Source organism: Oculina patagonica, chromosome 6 (assembly GCF_052425735.1).
Source record: "Oculina patagonica isolate OP01 chromosome 6, crgOcupat, whole genome shotgun sequence".
Taxonomy (NCBI): Eukaryota; Metazoa; Cnidaria; class Anthozoa; order Scleractinia; family Oculinidae; genus Oculina; species Oculina patagonica.
Genome location: NC_135763.1, coordinates 27,686,253 through 27,710,011, shown reverse-complemented (window position 1 = coordinate 27,710,011; position 23,759 = coordinate 27,686,253). Strand labels below are relative to the sequence as shown.

The window sequence follows — 23,759 nt, the reverse complement described above, 5'->3', positions numbered from 1 at the left end:
CTCCTCTTCTGCAGCTGGATATTGTTTCAGAAAGCAAATTAAGGTTAAAACACTAAACACTTTTTTTCGCAGCAGGCCTTCAATTCCTCCTCCTTGCAAGAAAAGAGGACCCACCTCCACCTGCCCTCCACCACCTCCTCCTTTTCCTCCTCCTCCTCCTCCTCCTCCTCCTCCTCCTCCTCCTCCTCCCCCTTTGTCCTCCTCATAATATAAATTATCTTACAAATAAAAACATTACTTTATAATCTTCCTCCTCTTCTTCCTCCTCCTCCTCCTCCTCCTACCTCCTCCTCCTCCTCCTCCTCCTCCTCCTCCTCCTCCTCCTCCTCCTCCTCCTCCTCCTCCTCCTCCTCCTCCTCCTCCCCTGTCACCTGTTATAATCTTTCTCAAATCCGCGCATCTAAGGCTGCTAACAGTGCCAACATTCGTGCCTCATCGGCTCCATTTGATGAATCAGATCCCTACTTCTAGTTCGCCAAGACGAAACGCTTCTTTCGCGTTAACAAATGAAATCTTCTCACTTTTCCCCAGTTGCCTTCCTGATCCCTATCCCGACATTCAAGTGAAACTTCTTCTCTTCTGTTTGGTCTTGCTGATGCTTGTCGTGTGTCCTCTATCGTCTCCCCAGATTTACAGAGTATAATTCGTCGAAATTCTCTTCGGAACAGGGGATTCATCCCTGCGTAAATAAAAGGATTGATGGTATTCGACAAATTCATGAAGAAGGTGCATAGTAGTTGAATATTTCGTGGCATAGCATCAACGATGTTGAGGCGTGTCAAAATGATAATGATCCAAAGGGGTACCCAGCACAACATAAAAGCGAACACTACAACGAACAAAGATCTGCTGATACGAATCTCGTGTGCGCTGACGCCGGTAATATTGCCGTTTTGGTTTTGAAGAGTTCGCGCCGATACCGTGTTATGTTCTTGGATCTTTATCAAAACTTTCCTGTAGCTGAATATCGTTAGGATCAGTGGAAAAATAAAAAACAGCCCAGCTACGACAACATAATGGATAATCTTTGCGAGATTGTTTAGATGTATATTCAAGCATGCTGCATAGCCAGCCACAAAGGAAACCCCCTGTAAACCTGTGAGGCGCATAATCAAGATATAGCAGGCTATAAGCATCCAAGCAAAGGCGAGAGACATGCGAGATCTCCCTGTCGAGAAGAAACGTTTATATTGTTCATTGGACTTGCATATTCTCACGTATCTGTTCACTGCTGTGAAACCCATGGTTACAGGTGAAACATACATGACGTACGGACCGAAAAAAGCAAGAATTTGGCAAAGCGTTTCGCCAAATGGCCATCTGCCTGATATAAGCACTCCTGCTGCAAAAGGCATAACAAAAATGGCTGACAACAAATCGCTGATAGCCAAAGCCAATATGTAAATGTTAGTTGTTGTGCGGAGCCTTGTATTTTTGTAAACCGAAATGCAAACTAACGTGTTGCCGAGAAGAGAGACGATATTCAAGGCAATCATCAGACTTGCTTCTAAGATGGTCAAGAAAAGACTTCGTGAACCAAGCTCGTCTGCCATCTCTTCACCTTTTGCCACAGAGAGCTATTAAATGTCAGAGTCCTCAATGTGTCCTTTCATGTCTCCTCTCTAAGATATCAAACGCTGTGTTCAAAATCGAATCAGTCGACCTTTTCTAGTCTTTTTCTTGCTTCCAGCCATTCAGTGTCGCCACAACGTGAAATTAAGCTTCAAATAACAGGTCGATCCAATTTAACGCGAGGAATGAATTATCGTCTAAACAAGCGATTGTCAGGAACAGATGAAGTCTGTAAATATAAAACGTAATGCATCGAGAATTACTTATCTTCCCCTAACATGTTGTCATCGATATTTCTGGACATGACAAATATGATCTTGTCGATTTTCTTCAAGGACAAGGGGATAAAAATACGCTTCCTCCCAATATGGTTCTTAATGTAGCTTTTACGTCCATTACCGAAAGAAAAATCCACAGACCTTTGTTTCCGTTGCTCAGTAAAATAAGTTTTAATTGTGTTTAGCCGTAGTTATTATAAGTCAATTTCTTGTGGAAACCTATGGACGGTTTCTGCTAAGACCTTAGATGAAGCTGCGAAAGAAGTAAATGTCTATTACCTACCTTTTCCTTTTGTAGTATATGGCCCAGGATCGAATGCCTACAGAAATAAAATTGTGTAATCAAGAGAGTGGGAAAAATTGTAAAAACCAATAAGTAATGTCGCCTTCGTAACTGCAAACAAATATCGCCCCCTGAAGCAACTGATTAAATAAAACAAATGGAGAGCTAAAAAGCAAATTGATTATTAAAATTTTTGTTTTTACGAAACATATTTCCTCTCTTATATTTGAAACGCCTTTCTTTAGCTAATTCTCATTAAGGAACAAATAGTATTGTATTTTTTGACAAACTACAGCGAATTGGAAAAATTTCTCATGCATGCGCGTATTTTGCGCAAGACATTCATTTTTTTCAGCCCCTGAAAAGTAATTAATCTCAAGTCAATTAATTATAATGTGGCCTGAAGATAAATCCTAGTTTGTGACCAGCTATTCCACAGGTTGCTGTTTATTATGCCACACAACGTGCTTTCTAATTTGTGGCCCTTCAAACAAAAACAATCGAGCAAAGTATTTTTTAGGATAACTGTTAGTCGAGTGTTGCAAAATGAAATTTTGAAACGACTGTTTGCGAAGCTATTGACAGCAATAAAGTTTAATGTCAATTGATTCGTCATTATTTTGGCGCTGAATGTAAAGTAAATGCGAACGTAAAGCTGCGATTGCAAGTGTGTTTATCAGTACGAACACCTGCGTGGTCTGCCCATTTCCGCTTCTTTCTAATAGGTTTCAATCGAGTTCTTTTTTCTCTCAACTTTTCTCCAGTCAAAGTCGTTAATCTCCCTCGATGCGGTTAATATTAAAGTTTTCAATTGAATATTAATCGGAAATAATGTAATAGTTTTTTATTTACCTTTTTAAAATATTCTATATTTGAATCCCAATGGCAAAATTTTCGTTTTTAGTAATCAAATACTAATTTCTATTATAACCGGCCAATAATTAGAAGAACTTTTAAAGTATTCTAGTAAGTTCTCTGGCAATACGCCTTTCATCCACATTCATTTCTCAGTTTTGCAACCATTCTCTGCGACGTTTCCTTCGGTCAGTTCTTTTGCCTTCTGGATGAAAATTAAAATCCTATGTTGATCTTTACCCTTCAGGATGCAGAAGGTTGCACAGTCCTCAAGGAATGAGTAAAAAAGGCCTAGAAACAACTGGAAGGGATTAAATCCTGCAGGAGCTAGAAGAAGTGGTCTCATTTTCGGACAAGGCCAAACCCACGTACTTTTCTTCGATGAAGGGTACTGTTTGATGTCCTACACTCCATCAGGGGTGGTAAGGGTGATGATGATGATGATGATGATGATGATGACACGAGAGAGATGATGATGATGATGATGATGATGATGATGATGACGACGATAATGATGATGATGATGATGATGATAACGACGACGACGAAGATGGCGATGATGATAAGTTACCCTTTATGCCTATTTAACGTGTCCACTTTTTAAAAAAGACGGCTACGAGAATGAGGGTGGGGCTGATAATCTCATTCAGCTCCGTCTGGTTCGTAGCCAAAAAAAAAATAGGACTTAGGCCATGTTTATGGTTAGATTCTCTTCATGTATTACTTCCCCCTTCAAAAGAAAACAATAACAACAGATTTTTAAAAAAAAAACTGACTGAGGTTAGTGCCTCGGTCTGCCTCAAAGCGGCTACAGGCCTGTCAGTGGTACATTTCTGTACCTGACACTCCAACTTTCCTCTTAAAAAAGCACATCTATTTAGGAATCTTAAGCCAAATGGCCTTGGGCACAAGCCAGACATCGTAACGCGTTAGTGTAACAGAACCTGGAGAAGGAATACCGCCATTCATTAAATAACTGGCTAACAGATAAAGGCACGTCAACATGTCTTTAATAACAAGATAGCAAAATCTTTGCAGACGCACCCTATAACGTAAGCCAAGCGAAGCACGTTTGCTGAAACGGACGAGTCAGACTAATTGAACTGTTTCAATCTGTTAGCATTTATTGATTAAATGCTTTTCAAACTTCCGAAAGTAGTTTGCAGTGATTTTAAAATATCATGAATTTTGTCATAACCAGTGAGGTTTTATTCCTTTAGGGTATGTGATTTTTAAGTGCTGTAAACGGAACTTTACATAGATGTTACAATTTAGGGGATATTTAGTAATAGACCCCTTTATGCGGCTGGTATATTGGAGGATCATAGGCGAGGCTGAACAGTTGGCCGAGAAGCGAAGGTTACTAAGGTACATAACATTCACTGCTGCTGTAAATCAATTCGTAAAAGCGCTGTCACATTGTTTTTTTTTTAATCGATTTCACAGGAAACTTCTGGCTCACGCTTTCGGGATAAACAAGAGCCGAATGTGAATATTAAATAACATTGGCTGCGGTCGCATCTACGACGTAGTTAAAGTTGAATATTAGTTAGTCTCAAGTTACGTGACTCTACCTAACTATAGTTAGTGCTTTCGGTCGTCTTTGCGGTCACACCACTGCAGTTAACTATAGTTAGTTCTGATTAGCTTTTGAATAATTTCGAATTTAAATTAGTTCATGACAGCCCTTGTTGTTGATCTGTGTCTAGTTGTTCCTCTATTTTTTTTTTTTTCCATTTTTGCACGGCATTTCGGCGTTGAAGAAAGTAAAAGAAAAATGCTAGAAGCCGAAGAATTCAAGCTTTATTTTTGCCAGCATTAGTGATATGTAATTTCTTGGCATGTTGTTTTTCTTTTTTTTCCTTCCCTTCACGCTTTGTTTTCCATATTTATGTTCATCTCGCACGTGCGAAAAGAATTGTCGCATTCTGATTGGTTTTTCGTTTGTTAACTTAAGACTAACCCAATTGAACCCTGCTTGGGTATAACTATAGTTAGTCTGTATTGTTTTGGATCAGCAAGGCGTAAATTTTCTAACTATAGTTAGGGTGAACAGAGAAGCGGTCACATTACCGAAATAGCTAACTGTAGCTAACGCCGTCTTAACTATAGTGAGCAGTCTAGATGTGACGACAGCAGCCATTATGTCGGAATGATTCAACTATAATTTTCATAACTAAAGTTAAAAGCGTGTTAAAAAGTTTGATACCACGACCCAGCTCTGAAACAACAGCAGATTGTCCATAATGTCAATTATTATTATATCTAAAAGCTTTTTAAAGTGTTTATGATGAAACGAAACAACTGTGAAAATAACGGGCGAATGTGAGTGTTGAAACAGTTGTGTTGGTTTGTCAGTCTCTTAAGACTATCACCAGTCTAAAAGCTTTTTAAAAAGGCCATGATTCCACGAAACTACTGTGACAACAAGAGGCGAACGTGAGTCTTAGAAAAATTAGTTGCATTGCTCATTTGCGGTCGAATGTGGATGTTAAAGCAGTTGTGTTGTATTGTCAATCCCTCGTAATTGTCTTCATATCCATAAGCTTGTTAAGGTCACGGAAGCACCTAGCCATAAATAAATTCATAACGCAACATTTTGATGGTCTTACATCTTTTAAAACGCTTATATCTCGGGTGTTTTGGGTGCGGTTGAGCTCAAATTTTACAGACATATCTGGGAACGGATGGAGGTTACGAATAGTGACTTTTATTTGGTAGATTGCGCTTTACGGCGATGCTAGAACCCCATTAATTAGTGACTAATTGGACAAAATACGATTTTGTGTTCAAGTTTTCGGATCGAACAGGACAATAAGAACCAACTATGAATAATGTTAGAACAGCTAGCTATGTTGGATTGGTAGTCTTTCAAGATAGTTCTCACGATCTAAATTCTCTTTAAAAGTTAAGGACTTCAGGAAACAATTATGAAAACAACCGGCGAAAATGACGGATGTTTAAACAGTTCTGTTTCATTGTCATTCATTTACGATTATATGCACATCTAAAAAAATTACATTTTTCAAAGTTTAAGATACCACGAAACAACTGTGAGTTAATTTCACCATGTTAAAACAGTTTGATTGAATTGCCAGTCTCTCGCGAATATCCTCATAACTAAAAGCTTGCTAAAAAGTTCGTGATAACAAGAAACCACTGTGAAAAAATAGCATGTCATAAACGAGTCTTTCAGGTCTCTCAGCTTATGATCTAAAAGCTTTTCGAAAAGTTTATAATACCATGAAACAACTGTGAAAACAAGAGCCAAATGTGAATCTTAAAAAAAATATGGTGGATTGTCAGCCTTTCACGGTTCTCTGACATCTAAATCTTGTTAAGTAGTTAATGACACAACGAAATGACATGAAACAACAGCCGGACTGTTAATTTCTACAATTACCTTCATAACTTAATGCTAAAATTCTTGTTTAAATTGTTTAAAGGTTTTAAGATAACATGGAAACAACTGTGAGCAAAGGACAAACATAATGTGAACGAAAACGCAGTTCCTTCGCGATCAGATTGTAAATTTCTCCCGATTTTTTTTTATTAAAAGCTTGTTGAAAAGTTTATAATACCACGAAACAAACGTGGAAACAAGCCCTCGTGACGACTTGATGTCACAGCTGCTGCGTGTTTTGAGTTCTACTAAAACATTAATCAAGCTTTTAGAATGAAGAAAATCAGTATCTTGTCTGATTTCTTAAAAAATCTCAAAAACGTTAGTCTCAAAACGAAAATCAAGTCTCGTTCGCTTTAGTTTTTGTTAGCTTTTTATAACCAGCCAGGTTAACAATTCGACAGTTTGCTTTCTTGTTATAACTATTTCTTTTAATTATATTTAACACCGCAGACAGGTTCCAAAAAGATTATTCATTTTAAGATCAATATTTGCTATGCTCTTAAACACCACAGACATGTTCCGTGAGGTTTTTATTTACAATCAATATTTGGTGTGCTCTTTAACCAATCAGGTGTAGAATCAATGCATGCACTTAAGCATTAGTGAAAAACATTTAGCTGTACATTCTGTTGAGCTGTTGAGAAGTTCAGGCAGGACAGATAAATTTCAGGTATAGTTGCACTATTGCTAACTGGGCTTCAAGTAGTTTGTTTCCCTCAAATTATTTTTATCGCTTGGTAATTTGTTGTTGTAATTGGCAGCTGAAACGAATCATTTTTTCCTTTGTGTCGCTGAAACCGGCGGTAAATAAAGAATTAATTTTGTTCTTGAATTAGACGCAATTTAAAGCCTTTACCGTTCATAGCCTTAAAAACGATAAACGGAAAAGTAACAACCATTATTCTAATGAATAAATTTACGTTAAAAGTGAAAAGTTACTATTTTTAAAAGTATATTTAAGGTTAAAAAAGAACTTTAGCTATAAGAGGGACGGTCCGTATTACATTCTACACTTTTCGGGCGCAAAATGCAAATGTTTCCTTTTGCAGTCGTGGCACATTGGGGAATCAAGCGTCAAGCAAACAGACACATGCTTCAAAATCTCATGAAACCAAAATAAAATATGATATAACTTGCTAATGTTTAACATAGTATTCCTAGCAAAGATGAAGTACATTTGAACAGTAACTGTCTTAGAAAATACGCAGGTTGTTTATCAGTTGCTTACGCTTTGGAGGCTGACTGAAAGCTAGGCGTGCGGATGGCCAATCCAGGCCAGGTCAATTTGTTCTGGAGATTCTTGTTTAAGCTCTGAGTGACTTCATCGCATCTAGTATACAGATTAAGCCAAGCCTGGACGGGGAGCTCCACTGCTGGTTTTTAATGCTTTATTTAATTGTAAATTCACGTGATGATACCGATTTAAGTTTTGTTAATGAAGATATGTTTATTTATAAGCACGACACTTAATAAATTTCTTTCGTTTTTGGTAAGCAATGTGCAGCAGATAAATTAGTCTGAACTCAGGCAACTTGCAACTAAACCGAAAGTGTTTTAGCGTAAATATTCGTTTATGACTCCAAATTCACGCGTGTGAGGTTTCATTACTCACTGATAAGTAACGAAAACAAAAAAGAAAACAAAAAAAATTGAATAAACAAAACAAAACAAAACAGCATTTGCCTAATAAATCTCATTTTTCCTGGTTTTGGTGTGCAGTATGGTGGCCTAGGCGTGCCACAGAAGAATTGTACATTATTTTAAGACTTCTTTAATGATTTTCTAATTTGATTCAATGTGTTGCATATTTTATTGTCTATTTATTATTATTTTTGTTATATATTGTTTGCTTTTCAGTTTTTGATACAGTCAGGTCCCTATTATTGAAAAAAGCACACAGCAAATATGTTAAGAAAATTGCTCCTTTAATTTTTTGGTCTCTTAGGGACCAGTCAAAAAGTACAGGGTGGGGAGGGGGGCTATGAATTATTTGAACAAAATAGGGGTGGCCCACCCCTGGAGTGACACAGAAAAACCTAGTGGCCCACCCACCAACCAACATCAGTAAATAAATGTAGATATGTTTACAGAAAACACTGGCTTATCATTTTAGTCAGAATCTCCAGAAACATTTCGAGATCAAAGTTTGGATCATAACAGTGTTAGAGTCCTTGAAATGAATTTTAGGGCATTATGGTACAATTTTTGTTGCAGATATATTCTCTGCAGTTTAAAAGGACACTAATAGTTGGTGGTTTTGATGTCTGTACAAAGCAAAGTCAGGAGCCCATGCAAAGTAGAGGGGTTCGGGGCCTGGATGGTCCCCGGGAAAATTTAGATTTTCTAGAAACTCCTAAATACTATTTTAGGCATTCAGGTGGAATTATTTTAACCATTGTAGATGTAGTCTCTGCAGTTTAAAGGGATAACAATAGGTGGTGGTTTTGAGTTAATAATGATTGTACATGACAAAGTAGGGGGGTTGGAGGATGTTCCCCAGGAAAATTTAGATTTTTAGCACCTCAGAAATGCTGCTTTAGGCATCCTGATTGAATATGTTTGCACTGTTATAGATGCTGTTAAATGAATAATTTATTTTGACCATGACCCACCCCTAATGCGGTCGTTAATTTTCCAGACCCACCTTTTTTGTAATGTGGAAAAATAGTGGCCCACCCCCAATTTTTCATAGCCCCCCCCCCCCCCCCCCCCCCCCCCCCCCCCCACCTGTAAATAATAGGTTGCACGATATGAAACTAATGGCAACTTACACCTGTGACAAATGCATTCAATCGTTGTGGTCTATTTGATTGCCCCACTCCGCCTCTTGATTTGAGTCCATCCGGGTCAGCTTCTCCCATCGCCGCGTACACCAAATCACGAGGAACATTTAGACCATGAACCTCACGCACCTTCTGTTGCATTGCTCGGTAACCTAAAAGCATACCAGGACCTTGCAACTCCTTTTTAACAGCTTCTTGCACATCGCTAACTTCTACTCCATAGTCTGTGTACTTGAGGTCAAAATACTGGAGCCTTCTACAAAGGCTTCTTAAACTCCACGCGTACATTGGATAGTCTAAACTTACAAAATCTAGAATTTCATTTCTTCTCAGATTCCTGCGAACATACTTCTCCAGATCTTGTCTTAAAGCATCGTCATTCTGCCATTCGGCGTTCCTAATACGCTCAGCCATTTTGAATTACGCGCGATGCCTTTTGGGGAAGCACCTCAACATGCGTGCTTGGCATTGTGGGCTATGGCACTCATAGGCCATGATGCAGTTCAGTTTTCTTTTGAAAAACAAAACTGAGACGAAATAAAACAAAATAAAACTCGTTTTGAACTGAAATTGAATTGAAACTGAAATTGAATAACAATAATTTACAAAACAAAACTATATCAAAAACTGAAAAGCAATTAATACTGAAATCGAATAACAATAATTTACAAAACAAAACTATATCAAAAACTGAAAAGCAAACAATATATAACAAAAATAATAATAAATAGACAATAAAATATGCAACACATTGAATCAAATTAGAAAATCATTAAAGAAGTCTTAAAATAATGTACAATTCTTCTGTGGCACGCCTAGGCCACCATAGTGCAGTGTCCGGCGTTGAGTTTGGTTTACTTACCAAACTCATTTTTGCCCCGTGGAAGGGAAAGTTGGTAGGGGGGAGATGGGGGAGATACAATTTAATCAAATAACGAACTTCAAAGCTGTCAAAGGAGCGAGTGTTGTATTTTATTAGAAAAAACTAACAGCCGCAATGGGACGTCTGTTTCGGCGATCAACCGATCAATAAAACCGAATAGGACAAAAAGCACCGCGTAGTTCAAGAAGCAAAATACTCCCGTGCAGTTAGAAAGGACTAATTCAAAGTATAAACGAAAGAGAAAGATTATATTTGTTGATTTTATTATATTTTGTAAAAAAATTCCTACTTCCTTTTAATACAAAGGTGTAAATAGGCTTGTAAATATAACAAGACTCTGTGATCTTTTTCTATCGTAAATCAGATGACACGCTACAAGATAACGCAATTTCATTCTGTTGCAGTGGAGCTCCTCTGCCGTCTGTTTGCGCGATCGACCCGAAAAGAAAGTGAACAGAAATCAAGTTTAACTTAACAAGAAATCGCCGCGTAGAACACAAAAGCAAAATACTCCAGCCCATCAAGAAAGGAACAATACAATATCGTATATCTGGTGTCACGCTACAATATAACGCAACTTTGGCAAATTTCTAAAAAATGTTAAAGATGCACTTGTTAAACGTGATCGCTTTTAGTTCCTTCATCATTCGAAAGTCACACGGAGGCTGCCCAAAAGGACCTTTGACTTGTATTTTAACGTGTTAATCGTTTACGGGATTTTTCTGCAGTTTACCAAACTGTGTAATTTGCGAGTTACTGCTCGCTATTAAACGGTGTAATCATGGTTTTGATCCGTGTGGTTGAATAATTTCGTTTTTTTTTTTCAAAACATTGATATTTTTTCAAGGTTTTTCTTTAACATTTTTTTTTTGCTTTAAAGAGTTGCTTTAAAGGCCTGGCTAAACTAGGAATGTTTCCTAGGTGGCTATTAGCGAGAAGCAAGCAAAATGTTTTGCTGCGCGGGTGGCTAAACGAGGAAACAATGTTCCGGGAACAAATTGTCACGCATGCGCATAAACTAGTCAACATTGCTTCCATGGTGGCTAAACTGGGTAAAATATGTTTCGGAAGCAAAATTTGCGTCCGGGAAGAAAAAACGCTTTTGACCCGAGGCTGAACCATTTTTTGTTCCCGTGAAACAAATTTTGTTTGTGTAACATATATGTTTTCAACATGTTTCCGGCTGGACAGTGTCCCTTTAAGATCCCAAAAGTTTCATTAATACCTTAACTCGAAATAGTCGGAAATAGTTACAAACCAGTTCTCATTTAGTGGTGTGCTTCGACAAATATGTTAACTTACTGTTAGGTCAGTTGCTGCAACAAGTATCGACGATAGGTTCAAATATCTTTAAATGCAGGGCTGATCAAGCAGCTAGGGACTGATAAATTTATAACATCAGTCCCAAGCTGTTTGATCAGCCCTGCATTTAAAGTTTGTTTATTAAGTCTACTGCTGATCCTGATCTACACCAAGATCCGGCTACAATTTGCTCCTGTTTGTCAGAGTGGTCCTTGCATAGTTACAGAAGTCAAATATTTTTATCTTTCCTTTCTTCTCATGTAAGTATACAGCAATTACTTACCCTTTGGAAAACCTTTCTCATAAGGGATATTTTTTTCCTGTCAGGGTCAACATGGTGGATATGAAGTTAGCGCTGTTGGCTCAGCTGATTATGGTAACAATCACACCCATTGTGCCGAAGCCGCCAGTGTGTGATTCATCCCGACCACCTTCTTACCCATGGCACAACACATGGCATCAGTCTTTCATGGAGTATTGCAATTCAAGTAAGATGTTCGTTATTACATAAGTCTAGCCAAGCTCAAAAGCGGAGCTCCCGGTTGTTTACCTTACCCTTCATTTAAATCTGAATTTAACAACCATAGACCAGAAAAAATGGCCTTGAACGAGCCGTCAAAACGAAAACCATTACCCGGCCAGCAGTCAACTTAAAAAAAAAAAGGGGGGGCCTCGATTAGCTCTACACCTAAGCCCACGATACTAGTCAGCGGATACCTTGTTTAAGGTACCTTGATACCTTGGCCAATATGAAAGATGTAAGCTGATGTTAACATATTTCTGAAGTACGACAATTATGCTGAAAACCCCCGAAAACACGCTCAAAAAGAAAGCGAAACAACCCCACGCAAGAAAAACCACCTTTGTGCCCTCCATGCGTTGTTTAAGATTCCAAATGTTAAAATGTTTTAATAAGTTTATTTTAATATACTTAATTTGAATTTTAGACCATTTTTTGGGCCAGTGGGTCAGTTATTACCGTCAATGCCAAGGAGACCGCCTTCATTATTTTCGATGCAAACAAGGCCCTGCTACTGGCCGTTACCTACAGTTCTGTTCATTGACGGGCTATTGGAATAATCCTGCGCAAGCCTATTTCTACAAATGGTGTCCCAACCATGGATTCATCGCTGGAGTAGTCAGCGTTTATGATCCAGTCACAAGCGACCGCATGTACTGTGAGGGGAAGGGAAGGGCAGCTAACAGCCTCCACGATTTTGTTATCGCAGCATCCTCGTACCCAGGGACTTCGTTCCCTTTGACCAACGGTCAAGAAACGAGCGACCCTGGAAAGTTCCGATTTGAAGTCCGATAATACCGGACTTCCGGTAGGATTGCGCTTGCCTAGCTTTCAAAAGCCTGACCAACGAGCTTTTTGGTGTTTTACTTCCGGCCATTTTTATTGTTTTTCAAGCCAATCAGATTCGATCCTGCAACGGAACTTTCGAGAGTCGCTCGTTTCGTCAAGCTTGCGCAGTAAGGAATGAGGACTCGAAGTACGAGATTGTTATCGCAGTAATGCGCGCCGCGCTGTTCCGATGCCACGCTAGAAAGGTTGTGGTTGGCTTGCAATACGAGTTATTCAACTTCAACCCCAAACGCTTTAGACATTGATTGGTCACAAGGTCAGAAGGAACCCATTAGGAAGCTGTCAAAAGACGTCAAGAAATGAATCGAAAACACTTTCTAATCGGAACGGTTCAGCCTACATTACTGCATATTATTTTGAAATCATGCACAGAAGTTTCCTCCATGTTAGGTCGTTTCAGCGTACACGAGTTGTAAACTATTAAGACATTATTTTTAGTTGGACAAAAATCGAGTACCGGAATAATTTAAATCCTATCGCATTATTTTCTGCCCTTTTGAAAAGCTAATGATGTAATTATCCGTGATAATACCAACAACAATTTCTTATCAAAGCATGAGAAAATGAATTTCAAAGTTCACAAAAACCATGTAAACTCTTGGTAAAATCCCACGCCGGTTAAGCTATTTTTTAAAATCGTCTTTTAGGCGATTCAGAGCAATTCAGTGAAACTTCGAAATTTGTTTTCGATGTTTGGTGTTGTTTGAAATGATATCTTTTGATAAGTCATTTGAAACAGTAACACAGAAGTTTGCAATACAAAGATGTAAATAATTTTGGTAAATAATTTTGTCCAATTAATACTCGAAGTTCTGGCGGATTCCTTCCTATTTATTTTGATAACACCAAAAATGTTAAATGCATGCCGCAAAAAATATAGGTTTTAGTGGAACTAAGTAATGTACATTGAGTCCTGACACTTTTAACCAATAGCTAGCTGAGACGTGAATTTATATTTATTTTTTACAGGCTTCGCCTTCGTTGTTGCCGGATCTGGGGTTACAAACCGGGACAAGGCTGGAAACAGTATCTCAGGACTTTGAACTGCCTAAGCGTAATATATCAAAACGTCTTCGGTCAGACCCTGTTGAACTATCGAGTCCCCCACAGCTACACCTTAACCGGAGTGGGAAGTTATTACTCGTCAATGTAAGTGTATAAATACCCTCTTTAACCCAATTCTTTCACTTCCAGAAGAGTGATAGTTTAAACAAGAAAATCGCAAATGACATTTTGCAAATTGTCAAAAAGTACTGCTCGATAGCTTTCATTTGAATGGTCACACGTGCACATTTAGGTTTCATCCAAAGACTCAAAAGTCAAAACCATCGTGTACAGCATAGCAAACACGACCACATTGAAGATCATTGAAGTACTGATTAATATCTTTCGTTTAAAAGGTCACAAACTAGTGTTTTATTCACAGACGTAAAAGTTAGAACCACCTTGTGCCAGCATAATAAACAGTACCACATGAAAGTACCGCTCAGGTGGCATTCGCCAAATGCTAATTATGGGGTAATGTCAACTTATTCATTCTCAGCAAGCCACTCAGTTGGTTGTTTTATTCCTTAAAATACCAGAAGTGATCTAAATTAAATTTATCCTTATGATAACAACACATACTTCATCACACAGCACACATGCAAGAACTTAATAACCAAATGATCACCACTGGGAAATTGTCTAGTTATGTTGATCATGGCGCTTAAGTGTTATGCAAAAGTTTAACTTTTATTTTATTTTCGCAGTTTCAAAGACCGCCGTTGGCTATTCCAGATCTGCAAAATGCAAAACTGAAGAACGACGTAAAAAGTGCAAGGAATTTGTAGTTAAAAACGAGACCGTAATATATTAGGAACAGAGCAAACCAGACACAAGCTCAAATCGAAACCCTTGACTGGTGAGCATAGGAGCCAACAGACGACGCCAAAATATTGTGCATTCCAGAGAGTATCTCTACAAGTCTGCTATCAAAAAGTCAAAAGACCAAACAAAAACTAAGTAATATCATTAAGGAACATCAGAAATTGTTCGCCCGCACACATCAAGCGGATAAAATAGCCTGTTTCTTCGATTTTCAGGAATTCTAGCATCTAGCTTGATTGTTTTTGTAACTCGTTTGTGCGGGGGGGGGGGGGGGGCACTCCGAGAAGGAGTGAAGGGCTACTACTACTACTTCAATATAGTTTGTTTTAGCAATGAGCGTCTCAAATAAAAATATAGAAAGCCTCGCAAACACATTTAATGATCACCACTTATTTGTTTGTTGTTGTTTCTGGTATTTAAGCCAGACTAATGTAACGAAATTTTAAACGCTTTTTTTCCTGTCATCTCTCCACCCCCCCCCTCTTCTCCCATCCCATCCACTTTCTTCCCCCCCCCTCTTTCCCCTTGTCTTTAAGCCGTAAAAAAGGGCGGTTCATTCGCTATATAGAGATTTTTGTCCTTAGTTTGTCTTTGAAGCTTTGAAATTGAGGGTGAAACTCATACTAATCCAAACTGAAGTTCGGAAAAGTAAACTAGATCTTCTGATGCTTATTTTTTTTTAAAAAAGTCTGAAGAACCAATTAACTTAACTTCGCTATTCCACTTAAAGGGGCGAAATAAATATTTCAGTATCTAGATGGTTTCTGGCGTCTCTTCCTTTATGTTCTCACCATTCCGGTCGTGAAGACTGCACTTGTCAAATGCTGATAAAATCAATTGCAACTGCTTTTTGTGAATAAATCGACTGTGATAACAGGCCATTTGTATAGAAGTAGATGATCAATATGGGGAATATGTTACCATAGAACGTGCGAGAAATGAAGCCCAAATCAATATCAACACATATTATTAGAAGCTCACACAGATGACAATAGCGAAGCGCGTGAGTGACGTCATGACTCAGGCAAGACTCAAACAGACAAACTCGGTGTTCCTAAAACACTTTTTCGAAACGAAAACTTTGCCTTGATTCCCTCTATTTCTTTCAGAACACGCTGGCGTCGTCTGAGCCTCGTGAGGGGTATAATCTTTTTTGAAGCCTCGTACCTCGTGCCAATGTTTTTATTCATTTTAGTGTGAGCATCCAAATTTTGGGCTCTAAATAGTTAAGTCCCGTTTGAAATATATTAGGCCTTATGCTTTGGTATGTATATATGTCTGAATTTATCAAAACCGGGTCAAAGAAAAGTGACGTCAGTATTCTAGAACATGTACGTTACTGCGCGAATTGGCTTAAAACGCAACAAGAAAGGGGAAAAAAAAGAAAGACAGCGCCGAAAGGCAGAGAAGAGAGAGGAGAAGAGAAAAAAAGACTGACATTCCCATTAGTTTTTATATCGTCGAGTTTGGAGAAAAAAACGAGTTTCCAACGATTTGCACTTAAAACGGTGAAAATTTCCTTGGCCTGGTTTTGCCAAATCCAGACATATATATATAGCCATACTTGGCTGCACTGTAAAACTCCCTTATGAACAAAGTATATGTTTCTTTCGATAAACTTCTCGGCTATACTAATTAAATCTGTTTTGTTTTTGTCAGCTTTCGTCCTTGTTCACTGGCCGACATTCAAATTTACCCTCTAGTTGATAGAGGCGTTTGGTGATCGTTGCAAAGACAAAAACGTGTTTGGTCTTTGTATGACATGCATAGCGGATGCTTGTTGGGAATCCTCAATTTTCTCCCCAGGTTTACAAAGGATAATTCGTCGAAATTCTCTTCGAAACAACGGATTCATTCCTGCGTATATGAAGGGATTAATAGTGTTGGACAAATTCACGAAGAAAGAGCATAGCAGTTGAATATTTTGTGACATGGTTTCAATGATCTTGAAGCGTGTCAGGATTGTAATGACCCAAGAGGGTATCCAGCACAACATGAATGCAAAGACAACAACAAACAATGATCTGCTTATACGAATCTCGTGTCTGCTGACGGTCGTATTCCCGCCATGCCCTTGAAGAGTTTGCGCCGATACCATGTTGTGCTCCTGAATCTTTTTAGAAACTCTCCTGTAGCTAAATATCGTTACAGCCAGTGGAAGAGCAACAAAAAGGACAATTACGACAACGTAATGAACAATCTTTGCGAATTTGTTTAAATGCACATTTAAGCACGCGGCGTAGCCAGGCACAAAGTGGAATCCCTGTAAACCTGTAAGACGCATAATCAAGATATAAAAGGCTATAAAAGTCCACGCAGAAGCAAGTCTCACGCGAGATTTCCATTTCGAGAAGAATCGTTTATACTGTTGACCGACTCGCATATTCTCAAGTATCTGTTCATTGCTGTAAATCCCATGGTCACGGGTGAAATGTACACGACAAAAAGGCTGAAAAAAGCGTGCATTTGGCAAACGGTTTCACCAAAAGGCCATCTGCTTGATATAAGCACTCCTGCTGCTAGAGGCATGACAAAAATGGCGGACAGCAAATCGCTGATGGCCAAAGCCACAATGTAAATGTTAGTCGTGGTACGGAGCCTTGTATTTCTGTAGACCGACATACAAACTAACACGTTGCCCAATAGAGAAACAATATTTAACGCAATCATCAAACTGGATTCTAAGATTGTCACAAACAGACTTCGTGAACCAAGCTCGTCTGTCGGTTCTTCCTGACTTGCCATCTTGTTATTGTTTTTACAGAATAAGTCCAAGGGTCGAAAATGTTGTCCTTCTCACTTCACCCACTTACGCTACTCCTTGAATTATCTGTCAGATTTGTAAAAAAATCAATATAAGGCAAAAAAGGAACGTATTTCACCTCAATATAGCGAAGTTTGTCTGGTACATTTGTGCTCTGTAAATATAAGCCTATGGAACAATATAGTAAAAGTTATTTCATTATTTTTCCCCCCCTTGTCTGTTTCATATGATATTGATGACCATAGCAAATTCATGATGTCGACGAGTAAATCAGTTTTATCGCAGTGGGGTAAAAAAGGAAAACTCCGCTTCAAATGGAAAGTAAATTACTTTGACTGAACGAGGTGAAGTTCACGAATACACGCAGTACAACTTCAAATTTTGTTTCACCTTTATCTCCGGCGCCTATTAGCAATGTTAATGATAAGTACAAATTAGTTTCTTGTATATGTTTCTACGAAAAATTTGCCTGAAGTGCAGTAGTCACAACTAAACAGCAAACACGAAATATATTTAGCCAACATTACCTTCCTTTCGTTTCTCACGTTGGTAAGGATTTTGCTAATCCACTCTGCAGACGGTCGTGACTTTTTTTACAGTGTGTTTACATGTATATCCTTCGTTAATATCTGTATGAAATGAATTTTTTGTTGTCCAGTTGGAACGTTCTTTTTATATAATAGCACGAATTGTTCTGGATATATACTAACCATTTGAAAAGTTAGATTGCAATGCTGACTCCCTATATTTTTTGCAGGTGCTTATTTTACGTCACCTTTTAAAAATGATCTCTCCCCATACCTATAATTGAGATCTTGGTAAAAATTAGAATAACAAAAAGTAATGTCGTGTCCGTAGCTGTAAACAAATATCTTCCCTAAAGCAACTGATTAAATAAAGCAAATGGAAGGCTAGAGAGAACATTGATTAAAAATGTTATATGTCATGCACGTACCAATTTTTCTGCTCTAAAGACCTTTAGCTCTTAGTTTCGTGGAAATTTGAAAGTTCCTTATCTTTAAATCAAACTAAAGGAAACTAAATTGCCTTATGTAAGTTAAAAAGATTTTTTTTTTTAAAAAAAGATCATCTCGCGTGTTTTGAGCAACACGTGCCTAACTGCAAGATTTTCACTCCCTATCAAGTGTTAATCATTTCTTAAATCAATGATTAATAAATGTGGTTGAATATTTCTATTCCGGAGATAAGCGTCGGGTTAATTGAAGTCTAGGCTCGAATACAAATTATGTTCTTTTACCTTGAGTCGTTGTTATAAAATCCTAGTGTTTGACCATTCATCAATAGCTATATATTGCGCAGCGCTTTCATGTGGTACTGTTTATTTTGCTGAGCAAGCAAATACCGGTATTACATTTGAGCGGATGAAAATCCTGTGTGTGACATCAAAAAGTAGTTAGGCCATTTGTAGCCAGCTAGTAGTTTTGTCACGGTAATAAAGTTTTTGATTAGCTGACCACTCAAATGAGTGACTACTGTCCAGTTATTTATTGAGGCACTGTTTATTATGCTATACATTATGGTTCAGACTTTTAATTCAGTCAATTTAGGCTATTGAACAGTGCTTTCAAGATAATACTGTTTATTTCGTAAAAAAAAATTTGGGAAAGACTATTCGTGATGGCTCTAGAAAGCAATAAATCTGAATAATGAATCTTTTTGTTGCTTCGTTTAGGGTATAGTAGTTGACAGTGCAATATAGCTTGCTTTCAAAATGAACATCTGCACTTTGCCTACTCTTCTCTTTTTCCTTTGGCGGTTAAAAGATTTTGCCAATATTACTCCAGTAGAAGTTTATGCCTTCGAGGCTTACAATTCAGTTTTCTCGAGCATAATTCTCGGAAACTCTTCATCACTACAAACATATAACGTCCCTGTATATTTTCTCTCCATACGGTTTTTGCGATTATTCAGAGCTCGTGATTTCGAGCCGCGTTTGATATTTTTTTTCAAGTTGTGCACAGAGCGATATTCCACAAGATTTGTCCAAGGAAAGCAGACGCGAACTGGCATTTGTCAAGCATTTGTCGAAAATCAAATTGAAGGAGTTCATTAACTGAAGCAGATAACGAGTACAGTCAACCATCCCCAAAAGGAGATCATTTTAAAAATGAAAACTACGACTTAAAATTCTGGACCGGGCACATTTTAGTCAGGTCAGTATTGCAAATTCGGGACTCTCGAATAATTTTTGTTTATGTTGACCAGTTTGTTATCATATAATAAATCTTTGTAGAGACCTCATTTATTTGCATTCGAGCATATATTGTGGTCCAAAGCTGCCGAGTCCCAAAAAAACAGAACAGTGTCTGGACCAGAAAAAGACAATTTTTCCTAAAGGAAAGGAACTACATTGTTTGGGGAAAACAAAATGGCTGCTGTGACGTCACAAATTGACGCTCTATATCCTTTGATCTCTGATGATTGACAGTTGGACCAACAAGGCAAACAATGTATTAATGTTCTTATTGTCCTACAAAACTCATCAATCCCTTTAATTTTATATGTAGCAAGGGCACGGGGTCCTTAGGGAAAACAGTTTATAATTTTTTAAAAAGCATAATACAGATTGTGAATCCATAACAAGATCTTGGTGTATAGAAAAAAATGTCATCTGGACAGAAGAGCTTAACGTGGGACACTTCGCAAGAAGCGTTTCTCTTAGCGACAGTGATACTAGGTTAGTCCCTATGCATCTGTGCATATGCTAGAATAGAAACCGCGCTTTGCTACACGATCCCTGCAATCAAGCTAAGCAACTAAGTAAATGTACAATCATACACAAAAGCCATCACTTAAATCCTCTTGGATCAAAACAAGTTTTAGCAGCATTTAGAGCCCATTTTACGAGGAGAATGAATCGAATTTTAAGTTTTAACTGGATTAGTCAAGTGTGCGTTTTGTTATAGCTTTCTTTCTGTATAGCAACCCTCTTTAGTCTGCAAACTATATATATGAGCTCCCCTTGTAGTTTTCTTAGTTTAGCGGATATATTGTCAAAGTGATGGAAGCAGTGGAATTTTTAGTAAGTCAGTCAGTTAGTTACTTCATAAACTAGATAGTTAGTTAACTAACTAGCTAGACACCGAACGTATTGATTGGCCATTGCCGTAAACATTCAGACCTGAGTTCCAATTACCAGCTCATAAACAAAACATAAATCTCATTACTGTATATGCTGTTTTTAAAAACACAATAAGATGAAAGTGAGCAACGTAGCAGTCAGATCAAAAAGAAATTTCAAATCAAAATTTAACTGTTTTCTAAGAAATAATTCAGGGTTTTCAGCATTGACAAAATCCTTTATTCCTGACAAGAAAAGTATTCGGAAAGTAAGTCAAATACCTTTAATTATCGATAAAACAACCCACGGAAAATGCTCCATTGTTTCCTGACTGCTCTTATTTGTTCATTTAAGTTGTGTTTTCATTTCAAATCCAACTCCCGCTGGACAGGTTACAAGTTCTTTTACACGTAATTTGCATTACTGTAATCAGCAACATCTATGTACAACAAGGAAAAAGTCAAGCGCTGGGACCGTACTACCGCATTACGGCTTAGGTAGCGATTTGCAACTGTCCAATGTGGCTTATTAGTTAAAAATGTTCTTCGATTTTTCTTAGGATTCGTGGCAATAATTGGTTCCATTGGTAATGGATTTGTTGTGACTGTTGTGACAATCCTGCGCCGGCGAGGACACAAGTCCAGCGTACAATTGTTTTTACTGCACTTGGCAATCTCTGATCTGATGGTATGCTTGCTGTGTATACCACTCACCATCTTCAGCAATTTCCACTACCCAACACGATACAGTTCCATGGATAATGGCATCTGCAAGCTTTCGAGATTTGTACAGGTAAAATGTTTAATTTTGAAGCTAACAGAAAGTAGGTTAAATATGTAGAGCAGGGATTGAAAAAAAAAAAAAAAAAAAAAAGGTGCGAAAAAAAATTTAAAAAAGAAAATAAAAAACCAAAAAATAAAAAAAAAAAAATAAAAAAAAAAAAAAAAAAAAAAAAAAAAACGGAAAGCCCTTAAGAATGAATAACTACGACTGTAAGAAAAGAAAAGATGATTGTGAAAGGCAAAAAATGTAGTCTAGTCCTTCCAACGTCACTGCACTCATCTTGCATTCTTACTTCCAGCGGCACTGGGAAGATTGGAAGAAAGAAACTTGTACGCGCATGCTCCACGTAGACCAATCAGAATGAGATCGTGCAGAAAAGAGATCGAATAGAAAAATCCCTGTTCAAACGTTTTTAACGGATGCCCACTTTTTGACGATTATACCAACCTAAAGAACTGTTCTTTTAGAACTGCACCTGGATAGCGCTTAAAGGAGCTATTTCACGTATTTTTAGTTATTTTTCTGATCACTTTCAAATGAAGAAAACCTCAAAATAGTTAAAGTGAAAATGAGCAACGAAATAGCGAAAATAGGATGGTTTAACTGACAAGATAGACGGATACGATCGACAAACTTGATGAACTTGCCATTTTTTCAGTGCGTTGTCCGTGACGTAGCTGTTCCCGCACCCCCCCCCCCCCCCGGGAGCTCGTTTAAGCGGTTAGTTTGTCAGTTTGTTTCTATGGGCTGTGACAATTCTATGGTCTGTGACAATTGACGGAAACCTCTAGCTTGCAGTGACATTCTTATCCAAATTACAGATCCCAGTAGTAGCAAATTTTGTAAATAACTTGGTTTCCTTTTCTATTAGTACCTGGCTCCAACAATTTCCATCGCTCTCCTAACAACAATAAGCATAGATCGCTACTTGTCTCTGGCGAGACCAATGGCCTCCATTACCTTCCGACCAAAATTTCTTACGCCTTACTGGTTAATTCCTCTCGCGTGGTTCTACTCCATTCTACAATTCATACCTACGTTTTATTTCGCTGACGTAAAGCCCATCACCTTGGAAGGGAACAAGACAGTGTATTACTGCACCACTGTGCCAAACAACACCTCATCTGGAATAGCATACTTGATGTTTTTGTCGGTGGCGTCCTTTGCTCTGCCCTTGCTGACGATGAGCATCTTGTATTACAAAGTTGCAAGAGTTGTTTGGAGACGACAAAGGAATCTTTCCATCACATCTACAATAAGTGGACACAAGACTAACCTTAAGGTGTTGGTGCAATCGAGAAAAAGGGTCACTCGTGTATTGCTCATTGTCGTGTTGGTCTTTCTGATATGCTGGGCGCCATTTGTGATCTACTGTGGTTTTATAGAGAGAAAACTAAGGGGATTTCCTAATCCCATGGATGGTGCTAGACTAGGAATGTACGGTCTGGGCCTGGCTAATTCGATGTGTAATCCTTTTATTTACTTCTTCAATGTTGGTGGAAAGAGAAATGACGATGTCCGAGATTTTTATTTAGAGATCTTTGCTGGAAGAAAAAGGAGGGCGTCGTCAACAAGCAGTCAGAGAGGTGAAAGGAAAATTTCCAATATTTCACAGCTTTCGTCGTTAAAGAAGGCGGCGGAATTGAAATGTGCGATGGAAGACCAACCAAAAGACAGCAATCAAGAAAACAAAAATTACTTGACTGATTATGAACTTTGGAAAGATATCGAAGAAATGTGGCTGCCATTCAGTGTGTGGCCACCATTTAAAGACCTTCGTGAGTCAGTCTTGTAGAGTCTGGGCGTTTATCATGAAGAGTTGTACTCTTGGTTTTCCTTGAAATTAAGGTACTTGTGATAGCAACCCAAACGCTTTTGCAACTTTGATCACTAGGGGTTTTTTTTTTTTGGGGTGGAAAAAAAATGGTTTTTTTTTTTTTTTTTTTTTTTTTTTTTTTTTTTTTGGTTAAAAATTTCGCCCCCCTTTTTCACCCAAACAAAAAAAAAAAAAAAAACAAACGGGGCCCCCTTGGGTACGTTTTCCCCCCCTTTTTGCCGGCTAAAATTTTTTAATTTGAGTTTTAATTGGTTTACTGGATTTTTTTTTTTTTTTTTGATTGGCCAGAGTAATTACTTTGGTTTTGGTTTTACGACACTCAATTGAAAACTGCTCTATATACACCGTATACATATAAATCTCTTTAGTCGCTTTCAATATTTATTATTCGTGTGAATAGTGTGAAATAAAGTTGACTGGGCTTGAGTCCGCCTCCTGCCAGTTGGAATATGTGCATGTTATGTTCATTTTAGTCAAATACCGTATTTATTCGATTAGCGCCTTGGGCGCTTATTACATTATTGGACCTTGAGAGTGCGCGCTTATTCGAGACTGGGTGCTTATAAAATTCTCACCATTTTTAGCAAGTAGTTAGTTCATTTTGCAGCAAAACAATGAATGATAATAAGACGTGAAGATGTACCAAAGCAAGCAACCAAATACTGAGAAAACTCGGTCTTCGAGGAAGTCTCT

General features: G+C 38.0%; 3 protein-coding genes and 1 pseudogene across 5 annotated transcripts; 2 read left to right on the top strand and 2 right to left on the bottom strand.

The window, feature by feature from the left end:
* Nucleotides 1-385: 385 nt before the first annotated feature.
* On the bottom strand, nt 386-1,587 carry LOC144658089 (melatonin receptor type 1B-B-like). The gene has a single exon (XM_078518411.1). It carries the CDS (start codon nt 1,551-1,553, stop codon nt 468-470), a length of 1,086 nt encoding a protein of 361 aa, XP_078374537.1. The 5' UTR covers nt 1,554-1,587; the 3' UTR covers nt 386-467.
* A 5,425-nt stretch (nt 1,588-7,012) lies between these two features.
* LOC144655871 (hemagglutinin/amebocyte aggregation factor-like) lies at nt 7,013-14,843 on the top strand. Of its 2 annotated transcripts, XM_078516044.1 has the most exons (5): nt 7,013-7,064; nt 11,690-11,850; nt 12,310-12,535; nt 13,701-13,880; nt 14,483-14,843. In XM_078516044.1, exons 2-5 carry the CDS (start codon nt 11,697-11,699, stop codon nt 14,529-14,531), a joined length of 609 nt encoding a protein of 202 aa, XP_078372170.1. In that variant the 5' UTR covers nt 7,013-7,064; nt 11,690-11,696; the 3' UTR covers nt 14,532-14,843. The 2 variants fall into 2 exon arrangements, with proteins under 2 accessions (XP_078372170.1, XP_078372169.1); XM_078516043.1 differs by lacking the exon at nt 7,013-7,064 and having other exon boundaries at nt 11,680-11,850.
* Nucleotides 14,844-16,161: 1,318 nt separating this feature from the next.
* LOC144657725 (melatonin receptor type 1A-like) lies at nt 16,162-17,959 on the bottom strand (annotated as a pseudogene). Its single transcript, XR_013571611.1, has 2 exons — nt 17,892-17,959; nt 16,162-17,430 (listed from the first exon to the last, which is right to left on the bottom strand). The product of XR_013571611.1 is annotated as a melatonin receptor type 1A-like (transcript).
* A 901-nt stretch (nt 17,960-18,860) lies between these two features.
* Nucleotides 18,861-23,116, top strand: LOC144656948 (prokineticin receptor 2-like). The gene is made up of 3 exons (XM_078517209.1): nt 18,861-20,062; nt 21,006-21,238; nt 22,101-23,116. The coding sequence occupies exons 1-3, from the start codon at nt 19,990-19,992 to the stop codon at nt 23,022-23,024; spliced, it is 1,230 nt and encodes a 409-aa protein (XP_078373335.1). The 5' UTR covers nt 18,861-19,989; the 3' UTR covers nt 23,025-23,116.
* Nucleotides 23,117-23,759: the final 643 nt, after the last annotated feature.